The sequence below is a fragment of the Bombus terrestris genome, chromosome 5 (assembly GCF_910591885.1).
Source record: "Bombus terrestris chromosome 5, iyBomTerr1.2, whole genome shotgun sequence".
Taxonomy (NCBI): Eukaryota; Metazoa; Arthropoda; class Insecta; order Hymenoptera; family Apidae; genus Bombus; species Bombus terrestris.
Window position 1 is genome coordinate 9,980,109 of NC_063273.1, and position 19,892 is coordinate 10,000,000.

Genomic DNA, 19,892 nt, shown 5'->3' on the forward strand with positions numbered 1-19,892 from the left:
TGCAAAATTTTCGTTCAATTGGATCCAATCGATTAAAATTAATCATGCGACAAAGTAACGAGGATCAAAGTGTCGCAACATTGACAGTGATCAATGCTTCGTAATCAGGTGCAAATTTCGCGTGCAATTTCTTGTCGTTTCTTAGCCTCGTTTTTTCGGCACGCTCAATGGCGAAGACGCGTTGGAACGCGTAAAACAATCGATCGTGTCGCCCAGGGCGTAAAGAGGGCTGTTCGTCGAAAAAGACGCGGCGCGCCAAGTCTCTAATCAAGCGACCATAGATCGTTCGGTTGATCATCGACGATTACACGTTGCGTAAGCACGCGTGACAGTGGCTGGCTGTGTACGCTGTACGACGTTGGCGAATCGAACGGTGTGACAATAAATTAAATGGATATACGGTCTCGTTGATGGGTGTCAAGCGTTAAGGCGTACACTTAGTCACGATCGACGATGGTCGTGCACGGTGAACATGGAAATGAGCGTCGATGATGCTACGAGATATCGAGAGGTTCGAAGAAAAAGTGGCACGGGCGACTAAATTTATAATAACGTAATAAATATATAAATATCAATTTATAAACAAAGATCCTGAGCAAAATTGAAATCATAATTGGGGAACCTGTATGTTATTAAATATCGAAACATATTATTTAAAAATATTTAAAGATTGATATTTAAAGTGAATTTCTATGCGCTTGTGGGAAATTGAAGAATGCAAAGAAATGTATGAAATATCTAAAATAACGTATTTGTTATAACATTTAATAAGCGAAGCAAACTTTTATTTAAGTACTTCTTCTGTAATTACATTCATAAAAATATGAATTTAAATATTTGCAATCTATATTTCATACCTATTTCATAACAAAATCCTCTAGATAAATACGAATGTCGTGTTTCTCGTATTTATTTCACTTTTAGAAAAATTACACTTGCACCATTTTTTCCACTGAATCCTGCAATTTATTGATATTCGATAGCCAGACTTGTGCATGTTTGACACTCTGTCGAAATTTTTAGTATGACGTATAATCGACAGGATATGAACGACGTTGTTGAAAACAAAGAGAAACTGGAACGCTTCTGACGTTTGGAGATATTCTGGATCCAAATGGTCTCTTTTGTTCAGGCGTTATTATTCAAGATTTTTGTTCTCGATAAAATGTTTGTAGGAAGTATTTGAGAAAATAGTCATGCTATTCATCGAACGAAAGCTAAAATGTCTCTGGTGAACGAATGACAAGAATCGTGGGCAACAAGAAACGTCACCGGAGCAAGAGCAGGCTTCTTTGTTCAGAGTGCTACCGTGGAAACTGCCTTGGTAATTCGCTGTTTTGTCACTCGTTCCCGTCGACACCCGTGAAATTACCGCGCTTCTGCTCTCAAAGTTGATAAACGACGGCCGAGGTGGAAAGAACAGGCCACGGTGAATGTAACAGCTAGCTAAACATTGTAACTGCGACAGTAGCATTTGTCTTTAATTTGCCTAACATACCGTACCCTTCTCTTTCAATCTTCAATGCGATAAAACGTTCAGGCGAAGAACTTAACGTTCGACTGTAATTAGTTTCTCTACTATAACAGAATAAATATGAATCTGTTACCATTTTAAAAGGAAAGAAAGAAAGTCAAAGAATAAAAATAGGTGTTTCCTTCCTTTTACGTGCCGACAAACAAATTTCCATCTCTCTAAAAATTGTCTGTAAGATTTGTCATAAATTGGAAGGAATATATAGAATATCTACAAACTTTCTACTACATCGAAAACAAAAAAAGAAGGAGACTAAAAGATAAAAGAGGGATCTAGAAAGCTCTCTCACGTGTCGACAAATAAAATTCGCGTTCCCTACGAATTGTCTCTCTTTATTCCAAATTACTGCAACAGCCACAAACCTACAATAGCAAAGAAGAAAAAAGAAGTAGAGATTAAAACCTGAGAAAAGAACCAAAAAATTCTTTCTTTTCACATGTCGACAAACGAACTGCATCCCACCAAAAATTGTCTCTGTTTATCACAAATTGCTCGAAAGCTGCCCCCTTCCTATCCATTCTGTTCCCCGAACTCGTAAACCCCTGGCTACCTTCCCGTCAGTCTGTTCTCTTTATTCGTTCGGCCACCGCGTGGTGGACGACTGAAGAACAGCCAGGGAAGAAGGACTCGCAGGCACGCACCTGTACGCCACGGTGCACAACAGGGTAGAAACGCACGGGGCTAAGAAGAGAGCACACAGGATCACGGCGTGTAACACCGCCACGAGACGGTATTATCTGTCTATCTGGCCGAGCATCCAGCGAGTCCAGCCTCAGGGCAGATTTTTATAGGAGGTTCGCGTGACCGCCAGTTAAACGCTTCGCTTTAACCCGCCCAGCATTGCCTCGGCAGCGGTTTACCTGTCTCTGTTTCTCCCTGTTTTCACCTTCTTCCCGGTATTACCTCTTCTCGTCACTCTCTTTCTCTTCACACTCGACTTTACTCGACACTACACGACTCGTCGACTCGTATATATCGCTTCTTTTTCCATCTACTCTTCTAGCGTTCGCGTGGGTCAGATTCTCCGCCTCTCGCTTCCTTGCGATCGCTTAACTCGCTCGTCTTTCAGTCACAGAACACGCCTGTCGTTCGATAGTCGACGAGAATAAATTTATCCCCCGCTTAGAGCCGATTTTTTTTTTTTTTATATATGTTCCTCGAGCAACGTGTGTATTTGCATTTTCCTTATCCGGAATAGGGATCGATTCGACGCTTTTCTCAACGGTACTTCCGCGACTCGGCATCCGTGTTACCTATTCGTCCTTGCGTTTCCACCTGTTCCACGTTCTCGCCGCGTTTATCTTTCCCGTCACGCTATTCACCCTTCTTACTTTTCCAATTCACGACCATAGGGTACATGCGTTATCTGGCTGGCTGCATCCCGCTGCAACTTCCTGCGAGCAACGAGACGGCGCTCTCGCTCGTTGATAATTGGCCGCGGCGATAGCGGCGCAAGAAGAGGAACAAGAACGCAGCCGGGCGCCCGTACGGCCAGAGGGAACGTGTATACGTCGGGAGAGAGAGATCGGTTCCCAGGGTAAAAGCGGAAGCGACGCGCTAATGCGCTAAACGGGTCGTCGTCGAACGCCGCGGGGCATACGCGCGTCTTTTTCTCAACCCTTTCGCGTGGGACGGCTCCGATCATCCGCTCGTTGCTTTTGCAACTTCTGGGTCTAACAACTTTAATGTGCACTTGCCTTTTTTTCTTTTTTACAATAGCTCGCTTGTGATTTACGCAGTATTATCTTTTTCTTTTTTTTTTCTTACAATAGCTTGTTCATATTACGTCCACGTGATTTACGAAGTATTATCTTGGAATATTTCTTTTCTTCGTCGTTTTTCCGTCTGTTTTTTGGATGATTATAGCACACGATAAAGGTGTGTTATTACTGTTATTAATTTCTAGCCGCGGGCTGACGACTCGGTTCTATTTGTTTCGTACGAAGCCGAGAAGTGGATGTTCTTCCAGGAGGCTAGATCCAGGCTATTTGACAGGGTGTTTCGAATGAGCCGAGTACATTAGTTGGACGATGATTAATTGTGTTGCAGGTTTTCCCCCGTTCGGTTTGTTTCGTTTGGGAAAGATCGAGAGACGAGATTTCTCGGACGGTAGTTGAGACGTTAACTTTTGCGTAAAAACCCGTTCGAGGCGCGATTTGCACGCGCTTGCTCCAGCTAATTTTCCCTGACAGGGTTATTGAGTTCACTCGAATGAGTTTCATCCGCTGGCGTTGATTAATTACAGTCCGTGTTTCTTTAGGATCCTCGGCTTCCTTCGTAACGACTATGAATGTCAATGTTTGCGGAAAAAAATTTCTCCACGTGTACCGTTCGCTCGCGTTATGTATTCAATATGATTGTCAAACACATCAGACGATGTTGTTCCTTATAATGTTCACTAAAAACCGTTCCATTAATGCGTTCTTCCAATTCTACTTTGCTCTACGCATACATTACTTTCTGACTCACAAATGGATTTGAAAACCATTTTACTCCTACGTGTCTCTAAAATCCATGATCTAACTTTCAAATTCACCATCCACTCTGGTAAAAAATTTCACTCTCGAAGTCGACAAACGTAGAATAAAAGAAGATACATAACTAAGAAGGAAAATAGAAGATCGAAGAGGACGAACCGAATCAAATACGCTTAGAAAACACGACTTGCAACCCATATATATTCCTCTACATACCTCCACGTATCTCCAAAGTTCAAGATCGAGATCGTCTCTTAAATTTACCATCGATTCTAAGGAAAAACATCCTTAACAAATCTCGACAAGAATAAATGTAAATAAAGAATACAAAATAAAATGGAACAGGATAAAAGATTCTTGAGGTGGAATCGAGTGAAAAAGGTCTTGTGTCTCTCGGTAGCTCTTGCCAAAATATCGATATATCACACAAAGCAAGGTGAAAAGCGATCGTGACCGTCGTGATTTTCCTCACGATGGAATTTGACGGAACGACTCGATGGAATTCGACGCTCGTCGACGAACGTCGGCCAGCCCATTAAGCTCGAAATTGCACGGGATGCTTGTAGCAATTATCGTAAACCCCCGTTATGGAGGTTGGTACGAAAGATCGATCTGTGTCTGGACGTGGAATCGCGCACGCGAAATCCGACTCACTCGTACACGGCGGAGATTTTTCTCGGACCGACTCGATTATAATTCATCGTCTCCACCGTCGGCGCGTCTTAATTATCCGGCTTGGACGTGCTCGAAGGATGGATCGAGAGTCGGCTCTCTGGAAGAAAAAGCACACAGGAGAGAGAGCTGGCTTGAGATCGGTCACGCCTGTGCACAGTCCTCCGCAGACGAACGATTCTCTCCGACTTATGGTGCATGGATTCCTAAATGTATTTTTCCAGTCCTGGCTATGTGTGAGATTGCAGATACCCTTGGATACTCGAGGATTTTTTGAGCTTGTCATTAATCAGTAAGAATAAACAGAAGAAATCTTCACGAGCGGATTATTTTTCCTAGAAGATGCCTAACAATCACCATTGTAAGTGAATTCATTTTCTTTACAAGTTTCAATTTGAATTCTCGGGACATGGAGAATTTTTAAAGCTTCTAATTGTTCTTAGAGAATATTTCTTGAGAAGCTTTATAACTTTATACGTACACATATACCTTGTAATAACAAATACACGTTGAAGCAAATTCCATTGTAAAAGAATTGAAATTGTAACCCATATTCTACGATTACCCTCCACCCTCTAAATTCAACCTTCCGCCAGCAAATTTTCCGTCCCCCAAACAAATAATTGGCAAATAATTACATACGTGTGGCAAAATCCCCATTTCATAAGAAATATCATAAAGATAATGAACACATATAGTGTTCCCTCTATATGTTTACACCTTCCGTTCCATCAAGTCTACCGTGATATTAAACGTTAGAAATGATCCGTGGTCGAAAAGTGACAGGGCGTTCTTCGTGGGGACTAAGGTATCTGTTTCTTGGAATACTTTCGGCGAAGTTTTTTCGGATGGCAGCCACCGTGCGTTATAACGGTAATTCCAGCTCGGACTGTAATTGAAAGAGAGCAGCAACGGCGCTTAATTGCGCTAGGTCGAAATCATCGAGGGAACGACGCGGCCTGGCTCCAGCTTCCCGCGCACCACTTCTTCGAAAGTCATTTGGTAAGGGCCTCCCCCTCCATAACTCGTGGCCATTGTGTCCAACTTTTCGCTCCCGAGCTCCAATTACCCCAAAGTTCGGGGTTGCTTCGCCTCGAACATCTCGAGTTGTACGGAGGCTGTGTTTAGCCGTCAACGAGATTGCGCTTTGCGAGCCTCTTTGGCAGCTTCTGTTGCGGATGCTTTTCGTGAACGAGACTTTTCGAGATCTGGCAATCGTTTGGCTATCCATGTTTTCAGTCGAGTGGTACCGATGCATTTTTTAGAGTGCTCTTTGGGATAAGTTACGGCTCGTCTTTAATTTATTGGCTTGTTGTTTATGCAGCTTGAATCGAGTACAAAGAGCTTCGCTAAGCGATGCATTTGGAGTATACATATGCCACATTTTCAGAGAATTTATGGATCGTCCTTAACTTGTTTATAGGGCTTGCATCGAGTACAAGAAAATCTTGTTAGACCTCGTGATGCATCTCGAATATATATGATTTTTTTCGGGGAATACTGAAGAATAATTCATGGTTTGTCTTTAACTTGTTATTTATGGAGCCTGCAGTATAAAGAGTTTTCTCGGATCTTGTGACGTGAATAGTAATTGAAAGATTATTCTATATATCGCGCAAACAGCTCTACGATATAATGGAATAATATGTTTCGTGAAATCATGGAGAACAATTGGTCAGGTTTGTCTTTAACAGTTAATATGAAACTTTTGGTTCTTCAGCTACTGTCTTTACATCACAAGGGACGATGAAAATATCTAACAGAATTTTTGCCGATAATAGAAATGTATTTAAAATAGAAGTTGATTATCATCTACTAAAACATTTATTGAACCGTCTTCTATGTGTTTTCAATCTAATATGCCTTTCGCTATAAATAACATAATACATCCTGAACTGATACCAATGGTTCAGAATTCGATAAAAAATTCTATCACCAACAGCTTCGATAATTCGAATAACTCTGCCAACATTTCAATCTGTGAACGACATCATCCCTTCTCAGCTGGAGAAGCCGCGCGTTCTCGGCGGTGGAGGCACGCCGTGTCCCGGCCACACTTCCTGAACACACAACGCGTGCACGAGAGCGTGTAATAACCGCGCAGGAAGATACAAATAAGACGGTCCCATTACACTGATGCAACGTGTTATACATTTTTCGACGGGACATCGCGGCGCGGACAATAGCACGATACACGGAGCCGGCTCTGCAATAATGCCAACGCGTCGAGCAAAGAAACGACAAAGATACCGAGGCGAAGCCAGATGATAAGTGTGGGTGACGAGGCAACATCGGTGGTAAAAAAGGCCGCGGTTACACTGTAACTATGTATACGCTTGATGAGAACGAGCAGAAGGATGCGGCGCGTGTTCTCCTATTCTCGTGCAATGACACACAACCGGGAAGAAACCAGCAGAGAGAAGAGACAGTGGAAAGGCCGGGAAAAACTTTGAGCGGGACGAGAATCACGTTTTGACGCACAGTCTTCAAGAATAACCGTGTGACTGAGAAAAAGCCATGATTTTGATCGTTTTCTATTATTTAAATTTCTATGTTCTTTGGGATTCTTAATTACTATGTTATTTGGCTGTGAAAATGGCTAAAGTAGGATAATGTTTACATAGAAGTCGGGAATCTTCGTCGTCTCAAAGAATATTATTTAATGGCCATGTTTCGTAGTTTCGGTCGTGTAGTGACGTTATTTTGTCTTCCAAAAGGTAATATTTAAAACGAATTGTTCTATTTATTATAGATATTATATTTGAAGACTGATTTGAGTTCTGAATAGTAGACACATTCAAAAGTAGATTTTTAAACGCATTGTAGTTTGATTTTTTAAATAAAACCATCTGGATCGTTACGAGAACGATCATAGCTACGAAGAATCCAGAATTATCTGGTTAGAAGTTTAGCGCTTTTATATAGATTCTCCTGGTTAAGCGTAATTTATGGTGGAAAAACGCGAGCGGAAGAGCCGATCACGTCAACAATGGAACAGTTTGGTAACTATGTAGTCCTGGGAAAGCGAGAGTATGTATATTAAATGGTAATGTATGTGGATGTTTTTCGTGGCTTATTATTATCAGGAATTATTATAAATTTAGAAGAGTATACTGTATGTAGAATGCTAATGATACGCGATTGTTTCTACTGAATTACAATTATCAATCGTTAAAAATTTGGAAGAGTATGCGATAGAAATGAGATAGATTGAGGTCACACAAGGACGAGGTATAATCACTAGCTGTGAAACGTAATTTGATAGTAAACAATATAACGCGGAAACTGGCTCGTTAATTGTCGCGTTACGAAATGTATACAAATTTTTTTCTGTAAGTTTCACTTATAAAAGATTATAGCGACTAACAGATTCGATAAAAAGACGAAGAAAATATGAAAAAGCATTAGAACAACGAAACTGTTGAAGGAAATGGAACAGAAAAGAATACCTGTGGTTATCATAACGAAGATTGAAAATAAGGAAAAAGGAGTATGGGAAGGAGAGAAGAAACAACGAATAGAATACATATGGTACGTCCAGTCGTCCGACTGTCTTTACGCGTTCATCGAATTAGCGTCTAAGATAAGTTAATAAACCTCGTCCCAATGATTCATCGCCGAGCCGGCCGCTACTTATCTAATCGTTCCACTTTGCGACAGTTTGCGCTTCGTTCACCCTGATGCATGTAATTAATATGTAATCATTTCTTTTCTTTTTATTTTTCTCTCCCTTTTTTTGTATCTTACACCGATACATCAAGCTCGATTCATGGCTATGGTTGCCGGTAATTACGGCTTATCTAGTCCCGCGACCTTATCGTTCAGCATCGGCGAGTAATTGCCCCGTCTCCCGTGGTTTGATTATCGGGTATCCAGTTCGACTTTTTTCCAAATGCGAAGCAATTTGATGGGGAGATTGCATCGGGTGTCTCAAGTATAAGCGCACGCCTTGTCCAACACGTACGACGTGCTGTTCCTCCGGTTTAATAGTAACTCTAGATGCTGTTCCTGTATTCTAAATAGCTACAGGTTTTCCATAAATAATCGCACTTAACCCACTCGTTTAACAACCACAAACATCTGTCTATAATATCTATTTTATCTATTAGATACACGATAAATAATCGACTCATATCAGCTCCAAATATTTTGCCGTCATTTCTCTGTCTATCAGATACGTGATAAATGATCGATTTATACGAGAACGTTTGAGTATTGTTCGCAAATAGGATAAATTATGTTTATCTCTTAATGAGATTAATATTCTATTTTTTTCATATACCATAAGGAGAATCAATTTCTTTTTATAAAAAAGGAAAGAAATACCAGAAGAAACGAATTTGTTCAAATTAAAATCGCTACAAAGTAAATTAATCTCTACAAAGTAGCGAAAAATTCACGAGATTCCCGAGCGAAAGCGATGGAGGCAGGTTTACGAGAAGAACAAGACGGTACTCGTCGGCTCCATTAAACGCCTGACAGGATACATGTCCGTATGAGTCGAATACGGAAGAGAATCCGTGGTCCGTTGTCGCGAATAGGGCAGATAAAGCGTACACGTTACCTGTATGAGGTGGGCAAGGAACAGGACGTAGGCGGCGGCCGCCCTCATGTCTTTCCTCGAGGAATCCCTCGACTACCGCATCACCATTCCCCGTGGGTCACCTGCGTTCTTCTTCAGCCACTCCTAACGATTTGAAATCGAATAGATCTGTCGTTCCTCGTCAGTGCTGCTGAATATATCCGACGTTATTCCACGGATCGATCGGTTCAGAAAACACTGTTCACACCGTACATACGATCGACCGGTTTATAGACCCTGCCGTTCGTCGATCACACTTCACTTCTCCGATACTTATTAATATTATTTCCGGTCCGCGAGCACACACCGAATACCAGAGCCACTGTTATCGATATATCTCGAATCTCACGGTTCTCCACTTCGTAGATACATCGGTCGTTGTACAAAAAATACGATATTCCCTCGAGACACTTTTCAAACACTCATTCAACACTGTTTTAGGAATTATCGTTTGGAAACTGAAATTTCTCTATGAAAATCCGAAAACGCACAAGGTTCGAGGTAATATAAAGTTTCGATTGCTTTTCTCATGGATCTTCTCGGATATCGTTAGACGGAAGAGGTACAAGGATCGCTCGTAGCAAAGAGAACGACTACGCTTTCCAACGAGGACCTGTGGATCCAGGATACGGGACGAGCTCGGAGATGTTTACGTGCACTCTCGCGTCGCGACAGGTACCTTTCCCTCGTACGGTTGCCTTTGATCGTGCGATATCGGTAGATCGTTACGATCCTCTTCGTATTCCCTCCTTTCTCTTCTCGTAGCCTTCTTCTTGCTCGGCCGTTTCACCTCGATCGTCGGTAATTAATCGTGTCGAGTCGCGTCGTTGTGTGCACGTGACGTACACTCGACAACACCAGGCGTCTGTTCCTGGATCTTTCACGAATTTACCACGACCCACTTCCACGAGTACTCGAATTGTTTTCCAAAAGACGTGCGTGAATAACACGTGATCGAGACGATGCGCTCGCTCCCGTTCCCACCTGTTCTCCGACGCTGTCTAAAGCGTTCACGGAGCACGTGCTCACCGATACCGGGTGAAATTTACGTGAGATTCAGACTTCGTCTGAACTCGTTGGACGCTGTCCTAATTTCGGAATCGCCTCGCACTTCGACTGAAAATCCACTATACAAGCCAGGTAGTTGGACGTCTTTTTATTATCTAACTTACACGTAAAGTCGAGCTCGAAGGATAAATCGAATATCAGATTCAATGCGATTGTAAATCGTACGGAGGACGATACACTCGCGTGTATCGGGAATTTGAAGTCCGACGTTAACCTCCGCGACTAATTATTTTTCATGTAATCCATCAACGAAACATCCACCGAATTCACTGGACTCCACCAAAAACACGCGTTCCAGTTATGTTGTGTTTAGCATCCACGTTCGAGAACTTGTTCCTCCAAAAGGGGGTGATTTCGCCCTTAGCTGTCGATGCGATGTAATCACGCGATGGTCTTGATAAACACGCGCGTCGTCGAACTGTCGCGGTCGTCTCTCGTCGCGAGATATCGGCGTGTCTCTCGACCGAAGGAACAGGTGTGTGGACGGTGGCACACGCGCGCCTACCTCGTGCACGTACGCGCACCTTTCCACGGTTCTGCAGATGTGTAGGTGGGCCAGGCGTGCGTGCACGGCCACGTAAAACGTATCCGTGTAAATATGTATAAGGCTTGGAGTCGCGTGTACGTGTGCCTGTATGCGTGTTACGGCTGTGTCGTGCACGCTGGAGCACGGAAACGCAGCACCTCCGCGGGGTACACGAGACGGTCGCTCCGGGGATACTGAGTCGGAGCCGCAGGCCGGCCTGCGGGCCTCCCCCCTCCCCCTCGCTCCGACCACACTCTCGTTCGCTCTCTCTCCCTACCCTTCGTCTCCGTTGCACTCAAGCCACCTGTCTCCTTCGCTCTTTCTCTTTCTGCCGTGAGAGAGAGAAACCCCTACCCCCGTGAAGCCTCCCCTTCCCGCCACCATTCTCCTCCACCTCCACCATCGGGAGCATCGATGACTCCCACCACCATCACCGGAGGGGCCGCTCTTCACCCCGACCCTATGGATCCAAGACCTATGCATCTCTCTCTCTCTCTCTCTCCTCTTTTTCGCGTTGTTACCTCTCTTTGTACACGCTTTGCGCGCTTGGCCTCTCTCGTATGTCCAGCGCGGCAAGCTCGTCCCGCGCGTTGTATATACGAACCGTCGTGGATACGCTCGCGGTGCACGCACGTACGCTGATCTAGTCTCCCCCCCCCCCATGGATGCTTGGTGCAACACGTTCGTACGTAAGTATACGATTGTGTAAGGAGAATTGGCCGAGACCACGCTGACTCGTGTGTTGGTATTACATAGCGTATGTATGTATGTAAGTGTGTAGACGGCCAGAGACTTTGGATTTCTATCTCTGTCAGGTTAAAGAGGGATCTCTTCTCTCGCGATACCTTTCTAGAAGGCATTACATGATCGTACACTTGCTGCCCTGGACGGTGGATGCTGGATCCTGGTGCACACGCTGGATAACCGCGACGAACCGCTCGCGTATATCTTAGGATCGGTTTCATCGCGACCGTTCGTAAACGCCGTTTGTGTATTCTCACCTCGCGTTGAACGCGAGAGGAGATCGAGTTCCCCGCTTGTTCCACGACACGACAACACGAGAAACGTTTACGTACTTTCCATCGGGTTCGACGGCGCGGATTTCGTCGATCGGGAGTCGGATTCCCGTACGATGGAGAATTTCAGCACGGAAGTCTCTGACGATATCGAGATCGAGTTGTCGAGCAGTTGTTTAGTTTCCGTTCCGTTTTTCTGCCTTTAGGAATTAATGCTGTTTAATGTACGGTTACACGACGAGAAGCGTAATGATATGAGGATGAAGGGAGAGAAGGGATGGGAGGGGAGGAAAAAGGGAGACAAGAGGCCTCGACCGACGAAATTATGTATATTCCGGAAGAATGATTTTGGACGATGAATAATGGATAAGTGGCTGTCGCGTGTCCACCGTCATTATATTGCGGATCGGGAGGCATGGTACCGTGGCTCCTCGGCGAGAAATGCCATCGGCGCGGTTCGTCATTGAATTTCTGCCCCCGTATACGATGTTCCGCGTAATTCCCTGTGTCGAGTTATCGCGCGGGCCGAAGGGACGGCCGGTTAAATGGCAATAAATTATCAACGGTAACCGGGCCTCTGGCGAGCTTGAACTCCTTTCTAGTCGCGTCTCGTAGCGCTTGTTGCGCGTTATTCCGCGAAACGGAACATCGCAAAGAAACTTGTAGCGCCTAACGTCGGCCGATTTTCACCGACGTTTTAAATACCTTCTAAATCGATTTACCGTAATGTGTTCCACGTTTACAAGCAGTAATATGGATGATAAAATTAATTTCCCCCTGGTAGAGAACCGCTCGATCGCGTTAGCCTAATTGCGATCAGCCGCGCTCGATCTCGAACATTTATTTCCACCCCCTGCGTCTCTCTCTCTTTCTCTATCTTTCTCTCTCTCTCCTGCTGTTCGCGGAAGAAAAACGAGCGTTCATTTAACGATCCCCGCGGCGATCGAAATTAAATTTTCGCGATCCTCCCGGCAGCCCTGATCTCTTCCACTCGTTACACTGGAGAGGTCAGCTCTGGCTTGAAAGAACCTGTACAGCCGAGAGAGACGATACGGCGCAACATCGGAGTTGCCTCTGGTTTCCCTCTCTGTCCAACCGTCTCCGCGAAGGCAGCCCCGCGATACCCGACGAAGTCGAGCTACGATGCTCGGATGGTAGCGTGCCAGTATGGTGCACCGTGGACCACGAACGGACGGATGGACGGACGGATAGCCAGTAGTAGTGGGATACTGCTGCGCCGGTGATGCTGACTGGACCGCGTCTCACCGACTTCTCTATCTTTCTTCCTCTCGCGTATAATCCCCTTGGTCCCCTTGTATAAATGGTTGTTCGCGTCTCTTTCCCCCGTAGCCTCTCATCCTTCATCTTTTTCCCGTCTGCCTACCGCAGCCAGAGAGCAGTAGGTACTTATATCCTACTCCATCTCTTCGTTCGTTGGCGCGTTCGGTCTTCGTCTTCGACTGGCTTTACCTCTCGAGGGCCCTGAAGAGAAGTTAGCCGGCGGGCATCATGGTGGCTACACCGCTGGCTTCTCGCGTCTCTCGAAGCGCTCGCAACACACAGAGTGTGCCCCCCGAGGGTCAAGGAACTCCCTCGGGAACAGGTTCACCTCCTCCTCCTCCTCCTTCTTCCATCCATGCCGCGCTGTACTCCCTCTTCCCTCTTCCTATCGTTCCTTCTTCTCTTCGTGGCATGGCCCTCCCTCTCGCCCCCTTTCCACCTTCAGCCGCCCTATGCCCCCTCCGGTTCGTACCTTAGGGTTTTACTTATTTTCTCTTATTACCGGCTGGTGGGCATGTGGCCACGCTTAACGCACTCACACGCCTTACCTCGCGGAGTCATTGGTACACGTACGTGTGGTATATACACACGATGCGCGCGTTGGTCCAGCTCGGGGCCCGTCAGTCTTCCTCCGACCCCTCTTCTTCTCGGGAGCATCTTCTTCTCCGTCCTACCCGCTGTTCTCTTCGAGCTGTTCCCTCTTCTCTCGGCTCTTCTTGGGTACTCCAATATGTGAGCACATTATTACAGCCGCAACAGAGGCAAGAGCAAGCGCACACGGGGCTTTTCAAGGGGGTTACACGGGACTGGGGGGTCTGTGAGGATGGGGTTAAAACCCAGGCGAAACGCACACGCGCTTCTGCCTGCCTGGAGAAAACGCGTGTGCGGTACACGCAAGGGTGTTTAGGTGCAGCCACCACTGCTCTCCGCTCTCATCGTCAGTTTCTTTCCTTCCTCTCTCTCTTTTACACATTCCCGTTGTATCTTCTTGTCCCCTTCTCCGCATTTCTTGCCTCGCTTCTTCTTCGCTCTTCCTCATCCTTCTCCGTGCCTCGCTGTCCCAGGCCTGCCTTTTCGTCAGATACCAGATTCCACCTGTGCTGCCTGTGATATCTTGCCCGTTGCTGCCGTGCTCATCCGCCTTGTCTTCGTTGTCTCCCCTCGTGTCGTGAGATCGTCTCGGATTCGTTCACTTGGGGTGTTTCCTGCCCGCTCGAATATACACTGTCGAAATCAAAAAGAAATCGTTCCATAATGAGAATAATTTCGTCGTTCCTTCCATATCAAAGATTTTCTTTAAGGAGATACACGGTTTCTTCGGTTGTTTTAATTTCTTCGAGACGAAAATTTATTACCTCGTGACGATGGTTCTTTTCCCGATTTCTCTTCTGGTTTTACTTATCGAGATGCGTTTCCGTAGATGCGTTTCCTTGCTCATTTCCATTTCGATTATTCCCGCGGGCATTATTCGTGAGTCGGTTTACCGAAAGGCTTTCGCGAAATTAAGGCGTAATGGATACGCGACGGGATACAAACCGCGCGAGCGTATACGCTGAGGGATTTTAATGATCTTTCTTCAGGTATTCGTCGGCTGGCTATAGATACCAGATTCCAGCTGGGCCGCCGCCGCGCCGCTTGAAAATCCACTGCGTCTTCCCGTCGTCGTCATCGCTTCGCCGACCGAGAGCTTCTTGCCTCTGGCTTCTGCGTTTGATACACGCTGTCGCGAAATTACTATTCTCTGTTGACGTTCCCAAAGGAACTCCTACCGGTTATGTGACGGAAATACGCGCCACGTCTAGAACGTAACTCTTCTCGGTGTAAACAAATTTACATCGGGAAATTGACTCTAGGTTTGCAAAAAATGAATGAACCGAGAACTTACTTTAAATTTATTTCGTACAAAATAACACTATGGACGCGAATTTTGTGGCCTAGGAAAACTCTAAAGGAAAGTTGGACACATTATCTGATAGCAATTTAGGTGGATTCTACACAATCACTGAAGAACAGTTTCTTTTTGAAAAATTATTCGAATACGAAGCAAAATATGACTAACAGAGTAATGTCTCTTGCAAGATAAATATAGAATTTTGTAGGTTTGTTCAAAATGAAATGTCTGTAGCTTCTATGAAATTTTCTACAATCGTTTCTTGGTAGAGTCAAGGAATCTCATCGTGTTTAATCTGTACATCTTTCACTGTATTTACAGTACCATTATTTATTATTAAAAGTTTTGAGATTCGATTTCAGATTCATCTCTGTTTATTCATATCTTATTATCATATCATATCATATTCCTATTAGCATTACAGTCATTATCTAAATCTAAAGACTATCGTATGAAACAAGTACAAAATGTACAACCGTACAAATATGAGTAAACAAGCGTATCAGATTAATTTCGTTTGCTTCGTTTTAATTAACAAAACCACTTTATCAGGAAAAGAGAAAGAGATAAAAGACGAGAAAAATTACTCAGGACGGAGTGCTGGTTGATCGATTCCCGGGAGAATTTGCATGCGTATCACGAAGCACCGAGGAACCCGGTGTTCTTCCCGGTTCCGTTAACCACGAACACACGTCAGTTGTCCTTCTGACACGGCACGTTAATTGCTCCGGCTGAAATCGTGTACCCGTTACGTAGTCACGAATTAAAAATCGCATACCGCGCTGTGTTCGCTCGTCTTGCGCGTCGAAATCGCGTCGACTCTCGCTAAATCTAAACGGAGAACGCTTCCACCGTGGCCATGCAAATGTTCGTGGCAGGATGGTGCAATTAGTATCGGTTCGATGGCGGCGAACCACGCGGGAAACAAGAAAAAGGTAGCGAAATCTTATCGCGAATTCTTAGCCAGAATCGGCATCGTAAACTCGCGCAATTAAAATCGAAGGACGAAGAAACGGCGAATTATTCATCGAATCGAAAGGCTCGAAAGAAAGCGAAAAAACGTCCGTTGCTTGCGGCTTCTATCTTATTAAGTTACTCCAGCGGCTAACAACGTATTAATTCTCGTTCGAAAAGAGGCACAAAACGGTAAGAATAATAGCCCCGTGTATTCAGCCGTTGTTGAATCGTTAAACAGCGAGGACTAATAACACGTCGAGCCTTCTTCGAACAAGTGGACCCATCGAAGAATAAAGGGAAAAAACGGAGGAGAGAGAGAGAGATCCTTCCGCCATCAATAATGTATAATTTTTCTGCGCTGCTTATTGAACGTCTTTTCATCGATGCTCACGCGAGGACACCGCGATTTCATGAATTAATAACCCGTGGCCTGGCTAAACATATTATTCAGTAAATTATACGTACCCGCGCGTGGCTCGCGCTAACTCGCGTCACGAAATGGGATACAATGCCGATTCCTTAGATAATTACGTTCGTGCCTGTGAGACACGTTTCGATTGAAACACGTTAAAAACGTTTCGCGTTGACGTATATGTACGTCGCTAAGTACTTACTCTATAGGTATACATATAGAGTAGACTGCGATTCGAAGTGGAAAGACGAGACGGTTTCTATGCTTGGAAATAAAGTGACTAAGAATAAGAAAATTGCTTTGGAAGCTTTGTTCTTGTGAGACACACGGTTGATAATCAACAAAGTATTTAAGTCTACCTTAATAAATTCAAAGTTGTAGGACTTTTCTTTCACAATCTTATAATTTTACTTTAAATAAGATAATCAAATGACTTTTTTATTGAATCAATTGTGCAGAAATGTTATCTGATATTATGAATTCCACTACAGTTCACTTTGTTCTCTTTGTACAGCTGTTAAATAGCATCCAATTATCCTTTTGAGAGAGTATCATATATTGTTGTAATTTGTTTTTAAATGAATACGACGCACGTGACAAGTAATAATACTGAATAGTCCACCTTATTTTTACTCGAGTTTGCTTTATTCTTTTCATTGAGATATTGCTTAAAATATGGTAGGGTCACAAGAGAAATAAAACTCCCAAACATAATTTTATCATCCTTAATTTCTATTTCATATTAACTCATACAACCATACTCCTACCCCCATTGTAACACAATTTACGATCCACCGTGTATACACGACGAGTACCTGCTCTATGAGCCTCTAATTCGTCCTTTGAGAAGGCGCCTTTCAACCGTGGGGAAACGTGGAAGGAAGGATCCGCAGCCGGGCTCTCGTACCGTTAATTCACTGACGTTGTCAATAACGATCGAAGACGGGCGAAGATGTATAGATAGACGGCCGGATAAAGCGGAGATTTATCGTCGTGGTGGAGGCTCGGATCCTCGATAACCGAACCAAGAAAAATCGACTAGCGGACGCTGTTTAATGTTCGTCGCCACGTAAAAAACCACACCGGAGCCTAACTCCAAAGCCGAGCGGTTTACTATTGGGTGGTCGTGTTGCGTTCGTTTTACGGGCGTAATGCGCGACCACGACGCGAGACGATTTTGGGCGCGGCGGAGAAAAAACTTTGTAATTACACGGAGGATCCCGTGATTTTCTTTCTGGTTGTCTTGGTCGTTAAACGGGGCGGGTCAAGAACGTTTTGGCCCGTAATAATCGAATCATCGTCGATGACGTTCCGGCATGGATACATCGAGAACGCCGCGAACCGGCTGATCGTTCAATTTTCTGCGGGCTGACCAGTCATCGGGGTGACCAGCAACATCGAACAGACCACGAGCGTGTGGCTACGTTCGAGCCATGGTAGACCAGGCAGATAAAAGCAGGCTCGGTTAATTAATGGCAGAGAAAAGGGGGCGAGATAAGTAACGTAGAGAGGGTTTCGTGGTGCGTGCGTGATTTCGCGTGATGGCGGACCTCCTTCGTAGCACTGGTTCGAGCTTCGACGCGACACAAGCCAACGTGTATGCATATTGTGCTCGTTAAACGAAATAATCTAAGCCGAGATCGGAGTAAAAACTCGAGTAAGGACCTATCTAATCTGGCGTGACGGTCGTAGTGCCGCTGATCGGCATCCATGGGCTCGCTCAGCCTCGTTGGTCTCGAGGGTTCGATCATTAGGAACTCTCTTGCTCCGCCGTGGAGCGAGTCCCGAGATATTCTTCGTTATCTTACCGCTTCCAGAGACGTGCTCTCCTGACGCGTGGAAAGGAAAGAGGCATGGGAGAAAAGGGGTGGGATGGAAAGTCGATCAGCGAATTTTTAATTGAAGATTTAATGAGACTCGCCGGATTGACGTCGAAATCGCTCGTGCAATTCGGTAATGATTTTCGTGATATTGATGGGAACCTGATCGCGTGCTTGATTCGTTGTGGATTTATAAAGTGCATGGGAAGTTGATTTTGATAGTAGCACGGAGACGGCCTCCTCGTGAAAACTTGGGCGGAGAGAGCTCGATTAATTCCTTGATAGCGATCTACCGGCGAGGTTTACGGGACGAGAAGGTGATTCGATTTTTTCGGATCTGTGTTTCTGAGATGTAACTTTCTCTGGTAAGGTAGGGCGAGAAAATAAAATTCTTAATGAAAATTGGAAACTTTGTTGGTGTCGGCGTAGAAAGCGGCTAATAACTATAACGATGATGGCTGAGTATTTAATTAATCTCTGACTATGAGAAAAATAAAAAGAAAAGCACGCGATGAATGACGTGATTGAAAAAATGTAGACGAATGAGAATACAAATGAACGCAAACGCAACCAAGAAATAGAAAGAAAAAGAAATATGTGGGAAAACAAAAGTCATATTTCATTCTCGATTATTGCATTAGGTCACATTTATTGAAATATCGATTATAATATTTTTACAGAAAATCTAACAAGAATATCGTCGTATATATTAATATTATCAACACAAACCAAACAACATATTACCAACACTAATCTCTTAATTATAATTTAAAAACTCGACAAAATCTTCAACCGTCAATGTTTGCTAATTTCAACGGTTACAGACAGCGAATATTCGATTCATGACACAAAAGAATTCAATTTATTGCCGTCATACATTCTTCCTCGAAGCGAGAAGAGAGGTGAAGAAAGAGCGTAGTATCCTTAATTCCAGGGAGGCAGCGATCGATCGATTTGGTGCGTCTCGTCGCCAGCTCGGTTCTTGTCTACTGATCGTTAGTTAAAATCCCATTAGTCCGAAAGATCGCCGGTTTTCTGGAGGAGCCGTCTGTCCGTGTCAGCGGTGTAGCTGCCACCGCCGTGATATATTGAGAGCGAGCGAACCCTGGCTTTTTAACGAGTAACCGAGTGTCCTGCCTCGTGGGAGACGATTTTTGGGACGAGCAGAATCAACAGGTGTCTCTTCTACCTGATTTCCGATTTTCGTGTTTCATAGAGCTTCGTTTAATAATTACGGAGGCAAATATGATCATCGAGGTTTGTCCACTTTCAAGAAAGATCAAAGGCGAGCTCCCTTTCACGTCTGATATATCAACGATAAAATGCTTTTTATGAATTTGTCTTTTCTATTTTGAAATACGGCTATGAATGATACATTTATTTGTGTAGACAAAATAATTGAAAGCTAGGAAGGAAGGGAAAAAGAAAGGAAGAATGGAAGAGAAGTATTACTTTCAGTCGTACTGATCCCAGGATTTGAATAGGAATGACCTAATATTTGTCTGACAAGAATATAACCTACATGCACAATAGGAAATTTTCAATTTGTTTTCCCATATATCGATCAAGATTTTTAACTATGAACGATCACTGTATCTTGTTCGAGGTTCCTACGAATTTTTAGCTATTAAAACACTTTAAATATTAAGTAATTAA

At 44.3% G+C, this 19,892-nt stretch overlaps 1 protein-coding gene across 2 annotated transcripts in view; it reads right to left on the reverse strand.

Annotated features, from left to right (window-relative positions):
* LOC100649805 (protein jagged-1) overlaps nucleotides 1–11,060 on the reverse strand; it is a 57,050-nt gene extending 45,990 nt beyond the window's left edge. For both annotated transcript variants that reach the window (XM_048406090.1, XM_012308400.3), the window contains exon 1: nucleotides 9,248–11,060. In XM_048406090.1, coding sequence (XP_048262047.1) covers nucleotides 9,248–9,295 — 48 coding nt within the window. In that variant the 5' untranslated portion in view covers nucleotides 9,296–11,060. The remainder of the gene's footprint in view (nucleotides 1–9,247) is intronic.
* Between the last annotated feature and the right edge of the window lie 8,832 nt (nucleotides 11,061–19,892).